The 23,236-nt window shown below is 37.9% G+C and overlaps 1 protein-coding gene across 1 annotated transcript in view; it reads left to right on the forward strand.

The window, feature by feature from the left end:
- mpp7a (MAGUK p55 scaffold protein 7a) overlaps positions 1-22,948 on the forward strand; it is a 167,062-nt gene extending 144,114 nt beyond the window's left edge. Inside the window, exons 14-17 of the mRNA XM_056469344.1 lie at positions 5,825-5,918; positions 12,245-12,353; positions 15,731-15,874; positions 22,519-22,948. Of these exons, the coding sequence (XP_056325319.1) occupies positions 5,825-5,918; positions 12,245-12,353; positions 15,731-15,874; positions 22,519-22,698 (527 nt within the window). The 3' untranslated portion in view covers positions 22,699-22,948. The remainder of the gene's footprint in view (positions 1-5,824; positions 5,919-12,244; positions 12,354-15,730; positions 15,875-22,518) is intronic.
- The last annotated feature ends 288 nt before the right edge of the window (positions 22,949-23,236 follow it).

Consider the following 23,236-nt stretch of genomic DNA (forward strand, 5'->3'; position numbering starts at 1 on the left):
AATATGGCTGTCATTTATGTATTTAAACAGGCCGAAGCTGTGGAGAAATTACATATTTAGAGGCTCGAAACTCTGAGACGGTGCTTGGAAGGTTGAGGGAGTTGGAGACGATGGCTAGAGAAGCCACGACTGTTGATATAACACTGGGATGTTTGTTGAATTCAGGTTTGGCTTTAATAGATGTGTCTGATTCAGGCTTTGACACTTTGAAATGCCACTGGTATTAAAATCCCATCCAGGGCTTTTTGCCTTAATGCTGCCTAATTGCTCTCAAATGTGACCCCTGCATTAGTCTGTATTATGTAGCCCGGCTTTTCTCAAACTTTACAGAGATTTAGATTATGAGTGTGGATTCTTGGAAAGCGACTGTTTTAAAAGTGCTTTTTGGTCGTTGTTCCTCTTTTCATTTCAGTCTCTTCAGGTCTCATTGTAAATAAGGAGTGATGAAACATTAAATATATTTCTATTTAATTCTCTACAGAAGCCGAGTTTGCCGATTGCTTCACATTTCCAACAATTGGGTCTTTTAAAAAGCGCAAACCAGCCATGGCAGCAACACTAGCGAGATTGTAGAATACGATTAGTGGAGGGCACTTGAACATTTTGTCTCCTCTCCAGCTTTTACTGCTATTTTCCATGATCTTAGAATGAAATTCAAATTCTTTTGCCGCACCAAAAACATTTCCTATGCCACAGAGCTAATGCCAGATGAAATATATTCTATTTCTTTCAGCAGTATATAGGGAGGGACTTTTTTTCTTTGTTTTGTGAGCACCAGCAGTCGGAGGTATAATAACATGTTATCTTGTGTCTGTGGTGGGCTGTCATCATGGGAGGGAATGTGTCTTCATCAAGTATGTGATGGGTCGACGGTAACTAATAATTTTCTCTCATCCCACCCAGCCTATGCTTCCCTCCCCCTGTCTCTTTCTCTGTCTTTAAAGGAATAGGTGTTCTTTTTTAAACTAAATGAGAATGTTGGAAATTAGACAGCAAGTGGTCCATTTATTTTACGACCAGTGGTGTATTACTGTTTAAACGTTTGAGGTGTGTAAGAAATTAGAAAACATAATGAGAAAGATACAAAGAATGCTTTAAAGAAGTATAAATATAAAGAGAAGATTTTTAAAAATATATTGTTAAAAATGCAACACTGCTATGTTATGCTAAAAACATTGGGTCACTTTATTTTAAACTGTCCTGTTACAATTTAACTGTTCATTTAACTACAGAGTAATATTAATTAATTACTGTAAATGTACTTACTATTTGCTTAAAGTTAAAATGAAGGCTAGATTCATAGTTAGATTTAGGAAATTATGCATAATTGTAATTACTATAGTGGAACATGGAAGCAGTGTAACACTACATGTAAGTTGAACATAAAATAAAATAAAAATAAAGTGTTCTCTAATATTGCAATTTGAAGTAGGCAAAATGCAGTAATAAGTAATTATTTTGTATTTTGAATACGTTTTTAAAATGAAGAGTGTAAATGTGCATATATATATTTATATATTTATTTTATATATATATATATATATATATATATATATATATATATATATATATATATATATATATATATATATAGGTGATCTGCCAAACTCTAACCATTTAGCATAATATCTTTGAAAACAAACTCCTTCCCCTGTCGTCCAAAGCCATGCCTTCTGATATCACGAACGCACACCTTAAAGATGTCATTCGCCAGTTACTTTAGTACTTTATAATACTACAATTCCGAACAAAAACTGTATCATATTTAGGACATTTTCAGTTGTGTAGCAAGCAAAACTTGTCACAATGTGCAATATTTTATGCATGCAAGTATTGCTGGTCTCACTCTCTCACGCGCTTTGTCCTATAGCGACTACTGTACGCTTAGTGCTTGGCCAGTGGGTTGCAGGAATTACACCTAATACTAAACCATAAACCTTGCTATTTTAGACCGAATATTCAGAGTAGCATAGTAAACAATATAAGGAGGCATCACAGGTTGTCATTATTCAAAAATGAACCAATGTGAATATAAAAGCAACTTCACCTCAGTAAAACAGGCTTGGTGGAGAAGCATTATTTACTTCTGTTTTGTTGTTAAACTAAATAAAAATCTACATTATCGATGCTGTAAATGCTGTACCTTATGAATTTGAAAATAGTCACATCAATCTTTCGCTGGAAGATTTCAGTGGTTGAACAACACTTCTGTGCATATAACCCATTTATAAAACAACATAATCTACACAAGCTTTGCGTGACTAAAAGAGTTTTAAAATAGAACATTACCTGTCTAAACAAAATACTTCAGCCATGGGGTCATCCTTCCTCCAGCGTGCAAAAGTAACTCCAAAATTGATTTTAGGATTTTTAAAAGTTTTGATTCAGCATTTGTTTTTGCTGCTGTCACTCTCTCTTTCTCTCACAAATGGCGGATCTGTCTCCGTAAACGGCTGCGCAGATGTACAAATCTACATTTGTTGACAGACAGTTTGGACTACTTATCAGAATTATGGGAATTGTTGGCCTGACAAACTGTAATTGAATAAACATTTTTTAATCTTATGCCTCACCCAGAATATAAAAATACATTTAGAACAGTTACTTTCATCATTACTATTGGAATGTGGAGAGACTTTCAACCAGCACCACAAAAAATGTTTCTGAAGTCAATCTCCTACTGCACCTTTAATTTAATGCAAATTTAGTCTCAAGGAGTCCTTCAGTGTAATGTGATACTTCAGAAATCATTTTTAACAAGAAATCATTTAGTGCTAATAAATTTCATATATATTAGCAATGATCTTATACTTAGCAATGTTATAATGTTCTGTTTGATTTCTTTTTTTAACAATTCAGATTGAAAAGAACATAATTAAAAAAAAAATATTAAACTCTTTTGTAATATTACCAAAACTGTACTGTCGCTTATCAATTTAATGCATTCTTGAAAAATTAATGTTTTTTAAAGTCCTACTGTTCCCAAACTTCTGAACAGTAATGTGTGTAAAACCCGAAAGGAGAAAATTGCAGTGAAAGAAAAGAAAAAACTTGGAACAAGGCAAGTTGGAACGGTGATAAAGTTTTATAGTTTGTTTTGGAGCTGCTGGCAGCGTGCAGACGATTTGTCGGAGGTGTGTTCGACAGCGACCTTTGACCCTCCCTGACTCTCGTTAAACACACCGCTGTGAGTCTCCTCATGGCAAACTTTGACCCTGGCTGTACCCGCCGGAGCCATGCTGGCTGGACTGGCACGCGCCGTCTCATTTAAAGACAGCAGTTTATAAGAAGCTGAAAGCAGGAGCGGGGCTTAATGAGGGACAGAGTAAACTCAGTGCTGGTACTGTATCGTGTGCTCCTGGGGCTTTACAGGCAGCTTTACACTCAAGCTGGCCTTCAGAAACCTCACAGTGCGGTGAGCCAACACAGACTCGGTGGCTGTGGATTTAGCTCTTGAAGAGGTGGTTTATTTTATAGAAAGTTAAGTGGGATATAAGGTCTCCATGGGGAACTCCCTTTAATCAAGGAAATGTCTGTAATGAACATTTCTTCACATGTTCTTCCTGAAGCACCTTCGACCACAGAACACATTGTTCCTACATAGAAACACTGTTTAGGCCTGATTGGAAATATTGTTTTACAAATTAATTGCAATTGTAAAATGAATGATCTCATTATTAAGTGTTAATGTTTTTAAAACTTTGACTACTTCAGTACTATATACTGTATGTTAGTGTTTTTGTGAACATATATCTGTAAAGTGGTTGTTTTGCTGATCTTATTGTTTTAAAATAAACAAATAACTTATCCTGTTTTTGTTCTGATGCCACTCATGGTTCTTTAATAAAACTAGAAATAGATCAAAATAAAAATAGATTTTAAGAAATTGTCCACACCTTGGCAGTGAATTGTGATCAGCATCAAGCTTGATTTATCAAAAAAATAAGTTTCATATGTTCCATAAATGGCAAGTACAATAGGATTTGGTAAAAAAAAATTAACAATTGAATTACAAAAGTGTTTACTGCATTCTACAATGAAATTACTCTACATTGTGAACTGTGGCACTAATAGTTTTTAATGAATCAGCAGTAGTACACAAAGACCAAACGGTCAAAATCTGAATTTTCTTCTTTCTCTTGTTTTTTTTTAATCCATTCTTGGTTTGTTGATGATGGTTTTCAAAAATCAGAGCCAGTCTACCAATTTTAATTGACTTATTTCACATCATGTAGTATATGATGACCAGAGTAATGTTTTAGCTTTAGATTATGGTTCGATCTAGCCAGGGAACACAAACATGTTTGAACTCTTTTAGGCCAGTGGTGAGAGAGATCACCCTGATTGGATGAAAGCACAAGAAAGGTCAAGTTCTAAAAGCAATCAAAGAGTTCTAAACTACATTCAGACAGAAGCTAATTTAATATTATGTCATTTACTTGAGCATTTTAGTATGTGAATACTTTATTAACAATATGAACTGATCAAAATAAAGTAATTGATATTCATAATGTTAAGCAAGTGCTTCCTCCTTTACTGTTTGTATATCTGCAGTCATAAGCTGAGTCTGAGGGTACTTTCACACTGCGAGCACTTTTGGTCTGCACACGGGTTCGTTTGATGTCAGAGTATGGTACGTTTAGCTAGTGGGAATGTGTCTTCTGAACTCGGGTGCACACCTACAAACCGTACCCGAGTCTGCCTGAAAGAGGTGATGTGGGGTACGGTTTACGCGAACTCTGATCGGGTTCACTTCTGGTATGAATGCAATTCAGTTGTAATACATTTAGAAGCTTTTCACCCATTACAGTACTAGTGCTGCTGATGATTTGACAATAAAAGTGATTTGATTTAACGGAACTGAACTGCCAACAGTACAACAAACTATCATTTTCGTAATGTTCGTTTGTGTGTGTGTCTGTGTATCACATACTGTACCTTGGTGATAAGCGGGACTGAGCCAGGGCAAGCACAGTGATGATGTCTGCTTGTCTCCTCCAAAAACAGCTTCTGCAGACATCGTGTGATGTTCTGAACATTTATAATATTTTTGTGGCAGATAGACGTGAGTCGCTTTCTGTATATCCAAAACCAAAAGATTCAGTAAAAGCAGAACGACTGTGATTTGCGGAAGTGTCCACTTTGGCAATTTGCTTTCGTGTCCATCACTAAGCAACAGCCGTACACACAACAACAGCTCGATGATGCAAGCGTACCTGGGTTCTGAAGGAAAAAAAGACAATGTGAACACAAACCAACTGAGACTGTGGCAAGGGGGACAATCAAACTTGGGTACAGTCCAGGCAATTGAACCAAGTGTGAAAGCACCCTGAAACAGCTCCCTAATCCTCTAATATGCAGTAGTACATTAAATTGTGTCAGCCATTTTGTAGCAGTTCATTTCCTATGTTAAATCACTATTTTGTACTCGCAACTCACTCTAATTTTGAGTGTGTTCAATGTGCACTCAATTTGCACTCAAAGTATTGTGTATTCCTATAGTATGTTTAGTGTGGAACGACATAACATTAAAACTAAAGGGATAGTTCATCAAAAAATTCAATTCTGTAATCATTTATTCACTCTTCATTCTATTAAAACCAGTTTCTTTCTTAAACACAAAAGAAGATATTTTGAAGAATCCTAGTAGATGGCACCCATCTTCTTTTGTGATCGACAGAAGAAACTCATAAAGGTTTGAAATTACATGAGAGAATGTAAATGATGAGGGAATTTGGAATTTTGAGTGAACTATCCCTTCCAAGAGTGTGTTATTTGTCAAAGTAAATGTGTTTTTTCTTCACTTTACCTTTGTCTTTCACAGACACCTCTCGGTCAAAGAGACACATGGAAAGCGAAGGAGTGGAGTATCATTTCATCTCCAAAAACCTTTTTGAGGCTGACATTCAGAACAACAAGTAAGCCATCTTCCAACACAATCCTCGTGTCTCATATACTGTTCTTATATGTGTTTGAACTATTTGGAAATGAGCATATGAGCATTTCTACTGTAATTTGGATGGGGGATGTGAACGTTTACCATGGAAATAGTCTGTATTAATCTTTAAAGTTTAGTGGACCGCTTCCTTTATTCTCAGGATTGTAATTATGTCAACCGTAACCCTGACACAAACACTCCACAGTGGGAGAGATATAAATCTGAGAGACGGAGCCTCTGTGGCCAGTTTAGTATTCAACACATCGTCCAGAGCCCTGACTGAACTTAAGTAAATCAGCACCTCAGTCAAAACACAGCACAACAATTTTCACTGATGTCGTCCGTCTCAGACGCTATGGCAAACACGCACCAGTTCTGCCTTTCGGCTGCCTGCTATTCTTTCATTTTTTTCACTCGATTTTTCTCAAGCCAGTTGTGTGTATGAGTAGCTCAAATCTCTTTTCTGTAAGCAAGAGTGAGAGGGTGTTGACAGGTGGTCTGATGCTGTGTGTGTGTGAGAGAGAAAAGGGGTCCTTTTTACCCAGTGGTTCGTAAGCTCAGATTTGTCTTGATGGCATGGTGATGGATGTTTTTCTGCAGCCCTTCATCAGAGGATAAAGCAACACAACAGGAATGCGTATAGAATGTCACTTCGACAGCTAGCTGGGTGTTTTAACTGCCTTGTGGTGGAAAAAGCACGCGGTGGTTTGTTCTGTGGTGAAATGAACATCAGAATGAGTAAACCACAATTATCAATATGGAGAAGGGTTGAGAATGAGCAGGTGGGCACTGAAAGACTGCTACAAAGACACATTTATTCTTTCTCTCAGCATTTTCTCTTCTTTTTTTAGTTTGGAATGAAGTAAACACTAAATTTAAATGCAAAAAACAGCATTTAGTTTAGCATAATTTATTATTATTGTTGTTATTGTTATTATTTATATTATTATAAAAATGTTGTGTTGTGCCAAATTCTGTTTAGATAAAAAAAAAACTTGAGTCTGTGTTTATACTGTATATATACATCAGGTCCATAAATATTGGGACATTGAAACAATTCTAACATTTTTGGCTCTATACACCAACACAATGGATTTGAAGTGAAACGAATACCCTTTAATTTGAGGGTATTTACATCCAAATCAGGTGAACGCTGTAGGAATTATAACAGTTTGCATATGTGCTTCCCACTTGTCATGGGACCAAAAGTAGTGGAACAATTGGCTGCTTAGCTGTTTCATGGCCAGGTGTGTGTCATTTCCTCATTATCCCAATAACAATGATAATAATCATAAATTAAACTTTCACTTTTTAATACTTGGTTGCAAATCCTTTGCAGTCAATTACAGCCTGAAGTCTGGAACGCATAGACATCACCAGATGCTGGGTTTCATCCCTGGTGATGCTCTGCCAGGCCTCAACTGCAACTTGTTTCATTTCCTGCTTGTTCTTGGGGCGTTTTTCCTTCAGTTTTGTCTTTAGCAAGCGAAATGCATGCTCAATCAGATTCAGGTTAGGGGATTGGCTTGGCCAATGCATAACATTCCACTTTTTTCCCTTCAAAAACTCTTTGATTGCTCTTGCAGAATGCTTTGGGTCATTGTCCATCTGCTCTGTGACGTGCCGTTCAATGAGTTCTGAAGCTGGCTGAATATGAGCAGATAATGTTGCCCGAAACACTTAAGAATTCATCCTGCTGCTTTTGTCAGCAGTCACATCATCAATAAATACAAGAGAACCAGTTCCATTGGTAGCCATACATGCCCACGCCATGTCACTATCACCACCATGCTTCACTGCTTAGAATCATGAGCAGTTCCTTTCCTTCTCCATACTCTTCTCTTGCCATCAATCTAGTACAAGTTGATCTTGGTCTCATCTCTCCATAGGATGTTGTTACAGCACTATGAAGGATTTTTTAGAACTCTAATCTAGCCTTCCTGTATTTGAGGCTTACCAATGCGTTACATCTTGTAGTGAACCCTCTGTATTCACTCTGGTGAAGGCTTCTCTTGATTGTTGACTTTGACACACATACACCTACCTCCTGGAGAGTGTTCTTAATCTGGCCAACTGTTGTAAAGGATGTTTTCTTCACCAGGGAAAGAATTCTTCGGTCGTCCACCACAGTTTTTCTCCATGTTTTTACGCGTCTTTTGGTGTTGCTGAGCTCACTGGTGCATTCTTTCTTTTTAAGAATGTTCCAAACAGTTGTTTTGGCCACACCTTATGTTTTTGCTTTCTCTCTGATGGGTTTTTGTTTTTTCAGCCTAATGATGGCTTGCTTGACTGATAGTGACAGCTCTTTGGGTCTCATATTGAGAGTTGACAGCAAAAGATTGCAAATGCAAACAGCACACTTGAAATTAATTGATTTATCCTGCTAATGAGAGGTTTGGTCACTGCAAAGTGGGCTTTCAGTCCAAATTCTCTTAAACGTCGAGACACTGTATGACGAGACAGATCTTTACCCTGTTCAGCGCTGAACTGGTGAGCAATTCCAGCTGCAGTGTGGAAACGATTGCCCATTGAGATCCTCCGCAGTATACTGTCCTCTCTTGTATTTGTCTTCAGTGGACAACCAGCCTTCTTGGGGGACTTGAATGAGCTTGTGATGTTGTAAAGATTCAATATTCTTGAAATCACAGATTTAAACAACCAACTTGTCTTGCTATGGCTGATAGTGTCATCCCTTTGGCTTTCATCTGGACAACCTGCTGCCAGAGGCTTTCAGTCACTTTAGGTGCAAGGCGGAGTTAGCCTCAAAGAAAAAAAGAAACATCAATTAATATAAAAAACACTTCAAAATAATAATATTAATAATAATTCATAGATACTAAACTGTAACAATTGTTGTATATGTATATGTACTAAAATAAGAAAAATAAGCATTGAACATGTTACCATTTTTCTCAGCAAACTTATTTCTAAAGGTGCTGTTGACTTGAAATTTTTACAGAATATTGGTAACAATCAAATAAATTCATATATGCAAAGAAAACAAAGCAAATGGGATTGCAAATGAAGTTATGTGTAATAAAATGGATAAAGTATTGAACACATGAAGAAAGGAGGTGCAGAAAGGCAGTGAAAGCCCAGACAGCCGCTAAAATCTCTCACAAGTACTTCAGCAACCTTCTGCCCTTCTTCAGTGTAAATGAATATCATCTGCTTCAGTCCAACATCCATTGCACATTGCCAGGATGATGTAGATGAAACCAGGGTGGACATTTCAGCAAGACAATGATCCAAAATCCAATAGAAAATACAAAATAATGATAAGATTTGATAGACGAGACCCACAGAACAAGAACAGATCAAGATATTTACACTTTTGAAGTCTGTGAAAAACTCATACCTGAGCTATTCATATGACTTCATTTTTAATATGAGAGGCGTCTTTAAGCTGTCGTCACTAAAAAAAACTTTTAAATAAAGTATTAAATACATTTCAGTAGTGCTTTCTCCTTGTGTCATTTCAATGTTATTACACAGTTAATTTTTTCTGATTTTTAAATTTTTTTTTATTTATTTATTTTTTATGTTCGTATTGTAGTGTAGGTTTTTACCAAAATCTGGTTCAGTTCCATATCAACAGCTCCTTTACAAATATTATTCCCAACTGTGGTTAAAAAAAGAGGAGAAAAAAAACAAGATAAATTCAAAGGCTACATTTCTAACCTTTCTAACCTTGCAATTTTTAAACCAGACTGTTGTAAATGACCCATTGTTCCTAATTCTGCTTTCCAGTGGGAAAATGTCCATTCTCATGTGCAAGCACGACATTGGCATTCCCAAGGAAAGCCCTGTTCAGACCTAAAAACAGATCCTAAATGAACCAAAAAGCCACAGAAGCAGCCTCCACCCCATCATCCAACACACGCACCACATCATGACAACAAATGCCACAACACAAAGTCCACTTCAAGCACATCTGCCTTCAAATGAACATTCATATAAACAGGCACTTTGGGAATTCTTGGTAGCCCTACATGTCACATTAACACCAGCAAACCACCTCTTAGCACCCAACTAAATCAACTTGACTCACCATCAAAATGCCTTCAATGACAGAGTGCACAGACTTTTATAAGATGTCGAACAGCAGAAGAGTCACGTTAGCTTCTAAAAATGGTCGTCCAATCACCGGTTGCTGTTAGACCATGTGGGCCCAAAAGTGTGGGCGCGTTTCTGCACTTCAAAGACTTCATGACATTTGAATTGATACTTGTGGGGGGGGGGGGGGTTGAAATAAAGAAGGCTGGAGAAATGCAGCATATTAAAATATTTTAGTACTTTCTGTGGTACAGTCATTTTAGTTGCATCTGCTGCAAAAGCAAATATTCAGGGTGTCTGCGGGGTTGTAAAAAGTAGTAAAAGTTAGTAAATGAAATTAGCCAAAATTAAGGGCATTAAAAAGTAATAAACGTCATCTGATGAGGTATAAAATTTTCGAGCCCATTTTTTTTAGATAAATTTTCAATTTGTGTTAAGTGCAGACCTTTATTCTAAAATTTAAGTGGATTTATTTACATGTTGAGAGTAGTACCTGAGCGATATCATGTGAAATGGTGTGGTAGCTTGTGAGCTGAGCCGCAATGTCAACACACCAGGGCTCGAACTTGTGACCATTTTGGTCCCATATGCACCCGAAATTTAATCTATGCAACCTCATAATATATTTGGAAGCATTTGTACGACTGCATATAATGGTTGTAGTGCGACCCTGTTTTGATTTTTTTTTTCTAAAAACGTGCTGAAGGTCTTCTCTGCCGCTATATTGGTCCATATTGGGACCTTTTGTGATCGCAGGAAATGCAAACGGCTGAAGAGTGAAAAGTACACAGGTTTGCAAACCCCACCTAAAGTTACAAATAATGGCGCCGATGACAGCGATCATGTGGCAGGGTTCATACGCTCATGAAAAACCTGGAAAAGTCATGGAATTTTGACATGGCATTTTCCAGGTCTGGAAAAGTTTTGGAAAAACAGAAAAGCCCACAAAGTTTGGAAAAGTCATGGAAAACGGATATCTGTATAGTTTGGTTGTCTGCTTTTCTGTTTTTGGCCAATCACATACTCGCATTGTTAGTGCGGCGTAAGCATTATCTAAATAAATTTTACATCGATATAAATTTAAATTGGGTGTCATGGTGGCGCAGTGGGTAGCACAATCACCTTACAGCAAGAAGGTCGCTCGTTCGAGCCTCGGCTGAGTCAGTTGGCATTTCTGTGTGGAGTTTGCATGTTATCCCCGTGTTCGCGTGGGTTTCCTCCGGGTGCTCTGGTTACCTCCACAGTTCAAAGGCATGTGCTATAGGTGAATTGAGTAAGCTAAAATTGTCCGTAGTGTATGTGTGTCAATAAGTGTGTATGGATGTTTCCCAGTGATGAGTTACAGCTGGAAGGGCATCCGCCGCTATGTTTTACGATATGCTGTAATAAACATTAACATGTGAGTGGTAAAAAACAATACATGTTGACATTGCATGAAACATTAGGTCATGTAAATTTACTTAAGTCTTGGAAAAGTCATGGAATTTTATTAGTTAAATGTGTGTGAACTCTGTGTGGTGAATGTTGATCTGCCAGCGGAGATCAATCGAGTGTTTTCGGAGAAGGTGCCCGAATCTCGATGCGTAGCATTCACTGCATGTTCAGCGCAAACGTCTGCTAAATTTAAAATCGAACACTGTACACAGCTCGCCTTTACTAAGTTTAAACTGAAACTGCGGCTTATGATAAAGAACGGTTTTGCGCCGGTGGTCATCGCGAGAATCCTGCTCTGCCCTGCTCATATGCTTGGTCAGCTAAAAATGTAAATGTTTGTCATTTGACACATTGTCATTCTGTGACAGCGATCAGACAAAAATCAAGTGATCGGATTGAACGAGAGGCAGATTAAATGCTGTGTTTGTTTGCCTTTGTCTTCTCAGGAAGTCAGGTTACTCTTGCTTTTGGCGTTCAAGCCTGCCTGTGCTGCAAGGAAACAGGTGTTACTGATTTAAACTGTAACATAGAAGATTATATAAAAGAGCCTTGTGTCAGACTGTCTGGAATTGCCATGTGGCGAAGAATGATGGTAAACGTACAATGCATGTCTGAGCGGCCTTTTACATCGCAAGCATCAGGACAGACTGGGAGTAAATAATGGGTTATGAGTTTCCTGTCATTATCCTGTCCATTGGCTTCTCTTTATATTCTAGGGTGGGTCACATAGACTTACGGGCATTCCTTTTTGCATTTAGAGGCATCAATCATTACATCAACCCTTTCTTATTTTTTCTGTCCCCTTCTTTACCTTAGGTTTATTGAACATGGAGAGTATAAGGGAAACTACTATGGGACGAGCTTCGACTCTGTACGTTCAGTCCTGTCCAAGAACAAGGTGTGCCTTCTAGACGTACAGCCACATGTGAGTCTCTCTTTTCCCTCTGATATACATTATATCTCTCCATTTTACCTCCCTCTGCATCGCTACTTCAGTCTCTTTCCAGATTTATTTCCCCCCTTTTCACAGGTGTGACATTCCACACTATTCCTACTGGATCTCAGTGTGTGTGTGTGTGTGTGAGAGTTTGTTCTCTTCCTTTTGGTTTTTAGGTCAGACATTGTATCTAAAAGTATCTATAATAATTGTTCCACTTTTGAGGATTTGACAGGGCACTTGACTGACACTTAAAGGTCCTGTAGAGTGCTTTAAAATTAGAATTTTTATTTAACGGTTAACTTCTTTGAAACCAAAACAGGAAGACAGGTCAGGAATAGCTCCTTGCACTTTTCAAAAACACCCAATAGCATATTGATTCTTAGCAGTGTTGCCAGATTGGGTGGTTTTGAATTTGAGTGTGCAGGTAAAAAATGGCATTGATGGGTTGACAAAATTTGGGCGGTTTTGGGCAGTTTTGAAATGTACATTTTATATGCAACTTATTTTACAAAACATAGCTGTGTGCTCCTACTCCATTCAGTTAGTAGTGACCAGAGCATAGCGCAAACCATGTGGACCCACCCACAAGAGGAGGTGAAGGAAAGTTCAAATTCTGATCAAAATCTGACTCCCTGGACGAATTATGTTGTCCGATTATGTTGTGGTTATGTGACTGATGGTGTTCGTTGCTGTATGGTTAAATTATGACAGTTAAAGTAACTAGGTTAATTTCCATTTGAATAAATTAAAATTAAATAAAATATTAATTAATATTTTGGGTGTTTTTTTTGTGTGTTTGGGATAGTGTTGTGGGTTTTGGACCGCTTTTGTGCTGGAAAAAGTCAACTATATCTGGCAACACTGCTTTTATGACAACCACCGTTTGTAATAATAATAATGAGTCGGATTCACCATTTCTCGAGTTTTATGCAAAATTTAAATGAGTCAGATGCATTTTGTGGTCCGTTCAGATTAATGCATATGGTCTGCTCTGTCCTGCAATATCTCTGGGCTGAAGTAAACAGTTTTTTTTTTTTTCTTTTTCATATATTTGCAACTGTTTAGGTAAACCCTCTGTTTGAACGCTTATTGGCATGTGAATAAATGACCATTTCAGCATCAGCAGTAGTGTCTTGAAGGGGCTAGAGAGTATTTGATTGGCCAGAAGATTTGATGGTAAACTGAAGTAGGAGGTGAAGTCAAATAATTTTTTATTCATTTTACTGGAAGTGACAAACCTAAAGCTCAGAATGATTGCTCCAAAAAATAAAGGGAACTCTGAAATAACATGCTAGATATAAATGAATGAACTATTCTTATTAAATACTTTGTTCTTTACATGGTTGAATATGACGACAAAATCACACAACAATTATCTATGAAAATCAAAATTGAAGTGGAAAAACACACTACAGGCTGATCCAACTTGGATGTGATGTCCTTAAAACAAGTCAAAATGAGGCTAAGTAGTGTGTGTGGCCTCCACATGCCTGTAGGACCTCCCTACAATGCCTGGGCATGCTTCTGATGAGGTGGCGGGTGGTCTCCTGAGGGATTTTCTCCCAGACCTGGACTAAAGCATCCGCCAACTCCTGGACAGTCTGTAGTACAACGTGGAGTTGGTGGATGGAGCAAGACATGATATCCCACATGTGCTCAATTGGATTCAGTCTGGGGAACGGGCGGGCCAGTCTATCAATGCCTTCATGTTGCACAGTCATTAATGCCTTCATCTTGCAGGAGCTGCTGACATACTCCAGTCACATTAGGAGGAAATGCCCAGGGCCAACAGCACTGGTATATAGTCTCACAAGTGGTCGGAAGATCTCATCTTTGTACCTAATGGCAGTTGGAAATGGCACCCCACACCATTATTGACCCACTGCCAAACCGGTCATGCTAGAGGATGTTTGGTTGACAAGTATGATAGTGACTTGATGTTACTGATGTAGTCGGGGCCTGTTTATGGGCTGGTATGATTTTTTTTTTAATAGAAATACCCATACAATTTGCCAGAATAGATTGCATTCCACAATCAAAACTATAGTTTTATACTTGTTATATCCTTTGATGCACCAACTTTTATTGAAAATTTTCAATTTAAGTTATTTAAAAATTAAAACTTAACAAAAAGGAAGAAAAACTGTCAGTTTGGTAATAAAACTTAGATTTTTAAAAATGAAATCGGTTAAACCTTTTCATCCATAAAAAATCATTGAGATTTAAAATCGAAATGATAAAATTCAGACACTTTAATTCAAGTTTTCTAAAGAGACACAATTGCTTTATATGCTGAACTGATTTAATTTGAGCTTTTATTACTATACAAACATTGTTCAGTACACATAAACAGATATCCAACATTACCTATGCCATGAATAAGAACAATAATAATTGGATTTTCAAATTTGCTGATTCACATGCAAGAATAAACCTAATTGGTTCTCGTAGATTCTAAATTTTGGGGGTTGAAATTAACTCATGCGTAAAATATGGACAAACCAAACAGTCTTCTAACCCAACTGTTATTTTAACCCAGGCTGAAATGTGTGGCCCTCCAAGGAAATGGCAATTTTCCATTACTGACCCACTCCCAAACTGGATGTTGCAGGCAGCAGAGCCTTCTCCACAGCGTTACAGCATTACTGAGCAGGGATTTACGTTGTTAGTGAACATGTCAAGGCTGTCTAGGCAACATTTAGATGAATATGTAAATATGTGAAAGCATCCTGTCATAACGATGTAAACATTTGCAACAGATCTGCAATTAGGCAGTCCAGTTAAATCTTGATGATAGATGTTTTCAGTGGAATAGCATTTTGGTATTAAACATAAAAAAAAAACCAAATAAAATTAAATTACAGCATAATTACAACTTTGCTTCAACTATAAATTATCTCTAATAAAAGTATTAGAATGTAAAGTGGCAGAAATTGTCTGTTTAATTTTAAGGCTAAAAGAAAGTGGAAAATGGTGGTGACAAGCTACATTTCAACCAAAAAAGGTCTTTTAAATCTGCTTTTGAAGCCAGTGATTAATTCAGTAAGCTGAAGCATCTTCACAGAAATATGTGGTAAAGTTCAGTGGTTGGTTTGTTTTGAGCATGAGGATCTCGACTACCTGAAGTGTAATGTTTCTAACCAGTGCTTTGTTTTCATTTGTGGAGTCAGATCAGTTGAGCTCAGTGTGAATCATCTGCTCTGTTTTCTGTCAAAATGTAACTGCGACTAACAGCAATAATGTTCAGAAGTATCAGTGTCAAACCAAATCATGATGGCATGAGTAATGACGCTTTAATGACTGCGGTTAACGCTGCTCTCTTTATCTTTCCCTCTCTTTTTCACATTCTCTCTCTCTATCAGACATTAAAGCATCTTCGTACGGCCGAGTTTAAGCCCTACGTGGTGTTTGTGAAGCCTCCATGCATCGAGCGCTTAAGAGAGACCAGGAGGAACGCGAAAGTCATCTCAGGCAAAGACGATAAGACCTCATCCAAAGCCTTCTCGGTAATACACACACCGCACACACAGCTTCCACTTTAATACATCCATCTATCATTCTCTTTCATCCTGATGTGATCTCTCTTCTCTCTCAATTGGTCGGTGTGGGTTTTGAGTCGTTTTTGTTCCTCGATCTCACAGCGCATGGTGAAATAAGAAATGCATTTCATCACTTCCTGGCATACAACAACCACATCATTTATAATAGTCATTTTTCTTTTGGACCCGTGCAGACGTATGCTGGATTTGCACTTAAAACTTGTGTCCACGCCTCACGTGTGTGTACGTGTTTATGTGTAACCGGTCCCCAGAGCGGCAACGTGATATAAGACCCATGAGCTCACGCTACACCTGTATGACTGCGCTTAAACAAAACACATGAGATCAATTAACACGTACACCAGACCCTTGCCCTGTCCTGCCGTTAGATCGCTCTGTGTGTGTGCGCGCGACAGGGTGTGAATATACAGGGTATCTAATGACTTTCCCAGAGTTCAGCTCTTGCATGTGTATCTCGCTGCGATTCTGCACTCTGGCCAGGCGTTCTTGCTGCAGGATAAGTGACCCTGGGAACTTGACTCCACCACACGCGGAGATGGCTTGATGCCGATTGTCACTGTGGAGAAGTTCCATGTCGAGTATTGTCAGATGCTGTTAGCTCCAAATATATGCTCACCTGTCAACATGTTGACCCAACAAGTGGCCAAATGCAATACACACTCATTTTCTGTCTTTTACACAACGCAGATCGGGAATGGTAGCTCATTTTGCGCAGGAATTCCTGTATGATTTGAATGGATGTTACTCATTTTCACACAGCAGCTTCTGCCATTTTATCAGTTATGATGTCATAGAAGCAACTGCCAAAGAGTAAATGATTTCAGAGACACATGCAACCATCATGTTGCCCGTCTGGGGTCAGCCAGGCTACAATATAATACATATGGATATTTGACGGTGGAAATTAAGGAATTTGGTAACACTTGATTGGTGAAGATTATATTTATGATGCATTTATGAGGATATTCTTAATGTATATAAGGCAAGCATAATGACTTATAAACAAAGTTCAAGAAGACACTATTATGCATTATAAAAGGTAATATTTTGTTTTTGGGAGTCTCCAACAACAGGCTGATATGCATGCAAGGTCAAAAAACACTTTCAAATAATCACCAATACGATTAAGACAGTACTCTAATTAAGAGTCTGCCATGGAAATAACCATTGTCAAGGCTGTCAATGGTTTAATTTAATTCAATTAAGGTCATAATCAAACTAAACAGAAATCGAATTAAGATAAGTGAAGTATGCCGATTTTAGTGGCATTATTGAAGTGCTGTACAGACATGTAAATGCCACAATCAAACTATTACCGTTGTGTAGGATTTTTGCCCCATTTTGCAACAGGATAGTCTATACACTTCACGGCTGTTTGACACTATTCTCTGCACCATTTCACCATCGTGAAATGCAGAGGTTTTTTTTCCCCCCATACACTACACGGTATCAAATTCCATAAAAACTACACTCATTCAGCAGTTCATACTCACATCCAGCATCTCGTTTGTCATGGGGGCATGCATGAAATGTTCCTGAATGAAAGTAACTGCAGTTTGGCACTTTCAAAGTTGACAAATTAAAAATTAAACACCTGAAATTACATGATATTCCAAATTTCACGTTAATAGAATTGTGCTATAACATGTAAAACAGGATCATGACAGGACCATTTAAAAAGCAACTTATGTAAACACCTTAATCATATCATTGTCTTATTCAGATTAAGGCAAATAATTCAATTACTGATGTCCATGTAAAGTTAGTCAGTGTCTTATAATATGTATTTATATTTACCTAATTATATCAATGACTCCCATATGATTCGTTCAGCTATTTATTTGTTCCAAACCCCTCCTTTGTGTGATGCTAATTTGCAGTTATTGGTCTAATAACTAAGTTTTTTGCGATTGGTTTGCAGCATTCTACAAGAGATGGAAAGAAATGCCAACCAATGTTATGAAGTATCCAAACTAGAGTATGTGTGTGCAATGTAGAGAATGCATTAAAGCAATGCAGTTAAACACTCTATTCTTAACCCTAAAGCCAAGTAATAACAATGACACATATTCAGTAATAATCCACTCAGTGGCATAAGGGGCCGATCACACCGAACACACCTTTTTGTGTTGAGAGGTGCCTTTTTTTAAATGATTTACTAATGGCCGTGAGTGTTTTGCGCGCTGCTTATGTGCCCTGCGCGCCTCATGTTTTTGCTGTTGTGCACCGTGCGCTCGCAGTTGATAAAAGTCAACTCTAAGCGGAAAAAGCGCGTTACTTCAGTCACGTCTTTTTCATTCTCCAATCAAATTAAAGCAGCGGCGGGGTTTTCGTTGAGGTGACAGCAGTGTTTGTGTTGTCAAGACCACTATGGAGACTTTTGAATATGGAGGAGAGACTAGTGGTTGCTGTTTTTAGTTATCCGAAGCTGTATGACTGCACAAATCTTGAATATCACAATATTATTGAATATTAAAATTAGTGGTATAAAAAAAAATATATATATATATCGCCGTTAGTCTATTCTCAAAGTTGAGTTGGGAGCTGGGTCTATTCTACGCAAGCTATAATGACTTTCATCTTGATGTTTTAGCCGTATGTATATCTGGCCGGTGAGCCGTCTGACAAAAAAGTGCCCTTCTGAATCAAATCAGCAGGATGCCCTTCTGGATCTTTCACTTGCTTTGAAGACTCTACTGACTACGTGTACATGGACATCTGTAATCTAGTTATTTGCCTTCATAGACAATAACATAATTAAGGTATTTACATAAAGTGCTTTCATGTAAGGGTTTCCTGTAATTTTGGGTGACTTTAACTGCAGTTCGGCAGTTTCACTTTAACTCATTAACATTTCATTCATGCCCCAGTGACAAACTGGGGTATTAGACGCAAGTACTGGTGAGAGTGTTATGGAATTTAATAACGCACGCCGAATGGAAAGAAAAAACTTCTGCATTTCGCTGTGTGTGTGTGTGCGGTCTTTTACTGACAGCATGTGTGTGTGTGTGAATCTTGTCGGAAAACATGGCGAAAAGTTCTACATGACGGTATTAGTTTGATCGCGGTCTTTTCTTCAATAATGCCACTAATATATGCATACTCCATGTCTTAATTCCATTTGTTTAGTTCAGTTATGACTTTAGTGTGCTCATTATGGTTTAGCAAAAAACTCACACTTTTAGCTACTTGCATACTGGCAGCTTAATAGTGCTTTATAATGACTTAAACTGTTTGATCAAATTCTACATCTCTTAATTTAACCCAATATTTCAATGTGACCTAAACAGGTGAATTATGTACTATTGTGACATGGCTCTCTGGAATTTTTGATTCCTACTGGTGCTATTTCCAGGATAACAACGGCTAAAAATCTGTTAACACTGGCTCATACATGTGCTTTGAGCTTGACAGTTAGACTATATAACGCCGCTGTTAGTGTAGGCTGCATTCAGTTGTTTTTATTTCTGCAAGCTTTACCTTTATTACAGAGTTAATGAATTATTACAGTTCAGATAAACGTTGTTTAATTTTGCCTTCGTGGCAAGTAGCCATGTGATAAGTAGGATAATGTACATCTAGGTGGTTGTTTTTTTTTTTTTTTTTTTTTACAAAATAAAGCCCTTCAGTCTTTTACAATATTCTGCATTGTTTCAGACTGCTGATAAGCCTGTCGGGCTTTATTCTGTGAAAACAATGCCTAGATTAACATTACCCCTTACTTAAGGTGCAGTAAATTTGAAGTTAATAGATGCAAAAGTCAAACTTAATAGTAGACGTGTTCTCCATCACAATTTTCCGCATGATATTTATAAGGGGTCTCAGTCTGCTCTAAATAAAGTAACAAATTGTAGTCTATAATATGTCATGATGTGGTTAAAACCCATTTACCTTAAGGTAAACTAGAAATCTGTGGAAAACTACAAAGGAAGTATACTACTACTAATAATAATAATAATATTAATAATAATAAAAAACATTGAAAAAGTGGTTTGTGCTTATGCCTTTACATGGTGTAAACTGATCTTTATATGTATTTATTAATGTTACTTGTAAGGACCTATGTGACCAGTCAGCTGTTCTGATGTTATTGTTTTTTTCTTCCTTTTTTTATTTCTTTCTTTAAAAAATTAAGTATTATAAAAAATCATAAAAAGAAAAATTATAAGGTGTTTAGTGTAATATCTAAATTGGGGGAAGCGTGTATATTTACAAGGTAGCATAATACAAATTTAGACTTATTAGCTGTATATTTCATTATTTTTATTTCAGCACCTTTGAAACTGAGTCGATGCTGGTCACATTAATTTAAACCACTGAATGTGAGATTAGACCACACCACGCTCCCCAAAGTTTTCAATTCCGCCAAAGCTCAAGGATTATGCCGTTGTCAGTGGGAAAGTTGCTTTGGCTATCTCTATTGTGAGAGGAGCTATACCAAAAGCTGTCAGCACCATCCACAGCAACCGTCTGCCTGCTTTCAACAGGTCACTGTGGGTACTAGTGAGGGGGAAAAACAAACCCTTCCTAGCTGGCAAAACTTAGCAAAAGTGGATTATAGACCCTGACAGTGTTAAAGGCACCCAGATTCAGCCTATTATAGATGCACAAGAAGTATCGTGTTTGATGAAATCTCAGAAGCATATTTCATCCAGGACTTTGCAGTATTTCTTTTCCAGAGAGACGCTGCGTCTGTTAGAGCCATGAGCTTGAGCGCTGTCGGCTCTGTGCAAGAAAACAGGCTTTCCTTTGTTTCTGTGAATCCAGACCGCTACTCTATTGTTCTCGCTTTTAGTATCGCTTGTATAACATTAATGCAATTTCTGGTTCTGTAAAAGATCTAAATATCACTCATTCTCTTTTTAGGAGTAGCAAAAACCTTAAAATTTCATACAAATGTCAGCAGACGGGGGACAAGCAGAGGGTTTCATCATCTGGCATGAAATCGTTTTAATGAGGAATGGAAACACAAGCTAAAATTGGAGGATGTTTTTTTTCTTTTTGTCCTGTGCACTGTTAAAGTCAGCCCAGTGCACAGATTAAGTGCCTTTACTTTGGGAATATAAAAAGCAGGACCTCTTCATGACCCAGAGATGTCCTTTTTTGAACGGGTTTAATGATAAGGGCAGGTGCACTTTATATGATCCAATAAAAATCGATTTTCCGGCAAGGATTGAGAGATAAGCAGAGCTCATGCTGCCTGTGGAGGGAGAAGGAGAGAGATGCAGCATAGTGCTGAAGAATTCAGGGAAGACCTGAACGTTGAGTGAGCAAACGCATTAGAGCCTCTGGGAAATAAACAATCGGAAAGAAATGCAGAGGAAAAATAGATTTAAACCCTTGAAACTGATCAGATTTGGTAATAACACTTCCCTGGAGGCGCAACATCTGTTATACCTCAATTAGCATGAGGTTTTGATTTGATGACAGAATGAGGAAAAGATATGTTCAGACCTTGGGCCAAACCTTTGACTGTTTAGGCCAAACACAAGCTAATTCAGCACGTTGAACCAGAGCTTTATTAAAGCCATGACTAAGTCAATGAACTGCGACTTTTGATGCGTTCTGCCAATGACTTTCAGATTGAGAGACTGCTGTAATTTTCAGAACGCCAGCAGCTCTGTGACCCTCTGTGCTGAAGCTGAAACGTTGACTACGTCTCAACCCCTGATCAAGAAAGGAGGAGAAGGAAAGGTTCAACAAAGAGTGGGAGGGGAAACCTGGCCAAATGCTTGCTGTTGTCTTGTCTGATAATGCCAAACTTCAACTTTTCCAAACGTAAAATGCCCTTAATAGCTTCTTGGTAGAGTATAAAACTTCAAGTCTCTCCAGAAGCTTCTGATTTTTTTAGCATGGCAATATGTTTTATAGCATCATATCTCTCTCAGTGTGGGTCTCATGTTTTTGTGTTGTAAAAGTTAAATCTGTATTGGTAAAGCCACTCAAACCATGCCATGTTCTTTGAGACTGGCACCGAATGCCAAGATTGCCCACATAAACACTTATTTTGGATGCACAAGCCCGGAAAGGTCAAAGGCCATGCTTCAAAGTCCAGAGATAAACGACACTACCAAGATTGCAATGTTTGGGACAAAAATGCTTAGTGGTGGCAGCTTGATGAGCACGTTATACAATAAATTTGATTTTAATACTGAAGCTTTTCATCAGCGTCAGTTTGTTTTGAACAGTGAACATGTTTAATGAATTATGACTGTTGATCATTTCTCTGGGCTTTTTAAGCGCCAATCTGTTGCATATGCCAGGGTATAAAATTGCGGTCTGTTTATTCACTCCACTCTTCCTGTGATCAAAACGGCTGGAGATCCAGACCTCAAACTATAACTCTAAACTGTGCACCACCTCAGTAGAACATTAAATATCAGTTTATAGTTGAATCTGCCTATTGCATATAGATATTTTTGCTTGTCTGCATCTAAAGTAGTTTTATTATAAACAAAAAAAGAATCGTTTTTAATTAAGTCAATGTTTATGACCGTTGTTTTGGGAGTGCTGTGGGAAAGTGTGTTTTAGAGCTTATTATGTGTCTCAGAAAAGAACTTTGACTGGCTGTGAATGTGTTTGTTGTTTAGGAGGAGGACTTTCTGGAGATGATCAGTGCCTCTCAGATGATGGAAAACCAGTACGGTCACCTCTTTGAAAAGGTCGTTGTGAACGATGACCTCACAGTTGCCTTCAGCGAGCTCAAACGGGTGCTCAGGAAAGTGGAGACAGAAGCTCACTGGGTGCCCATCAGCTGGACTCATTCCTGAGGGGCGTCATAACACAAGGGAACAAGGCATCGCATTTAGGAGGGGGACTAAGGGAAGGACTTTAAAAAAAGAAAAAACTGTGAAAGATTTCTTTCTATTGAATTTTTATTTGGGATTTTAGATGGTGACAGGGAAAATTTTTAAGTAATCCTAATACATCTGGTTTATCTTTTCTTGGAGACTAAAGTGTAAGCGTATGGGTTTGTTTTTGTTTTGTCGTGGTGAATATAGCTGAACGGGTGTAACTGCACTCAAATGTCTGATCATTTAGCAGCCTCCGAGAGTGTGTTTTAGGCTGCCAATCAAGTGGTCTTGTGGTGTTGACCACTCCTTGGTGTATTTTTAACATTAGTTTATAGAAACCAAAGGGATGATTATTATTTTTCTGTGCTCAAAGTACACATTTTTGTATTTGCAAACTTAGCACACTGTACCCCACTGGCCTGTTACTTTGTTAGTTTAGCGTTAACGTGTATGGGGGACGTCATGTGATGTTCAGTGGGCCCATTTTATTTAAATAGAAAATAATATATTTTAA

This window comes from Danio aesculapii, chromosome 12, assembly GCF_903798145.1.
Source record: "Danio aesculapii chromosome 12, fDanAes4.1, whole genome shotgun sequence".
Lineage (NCBI taxonomy): Eukaryota > Metazoa > Chordata > Actinopteri > Cypriniformes > Danionidae > Danio > Danio aesculapii.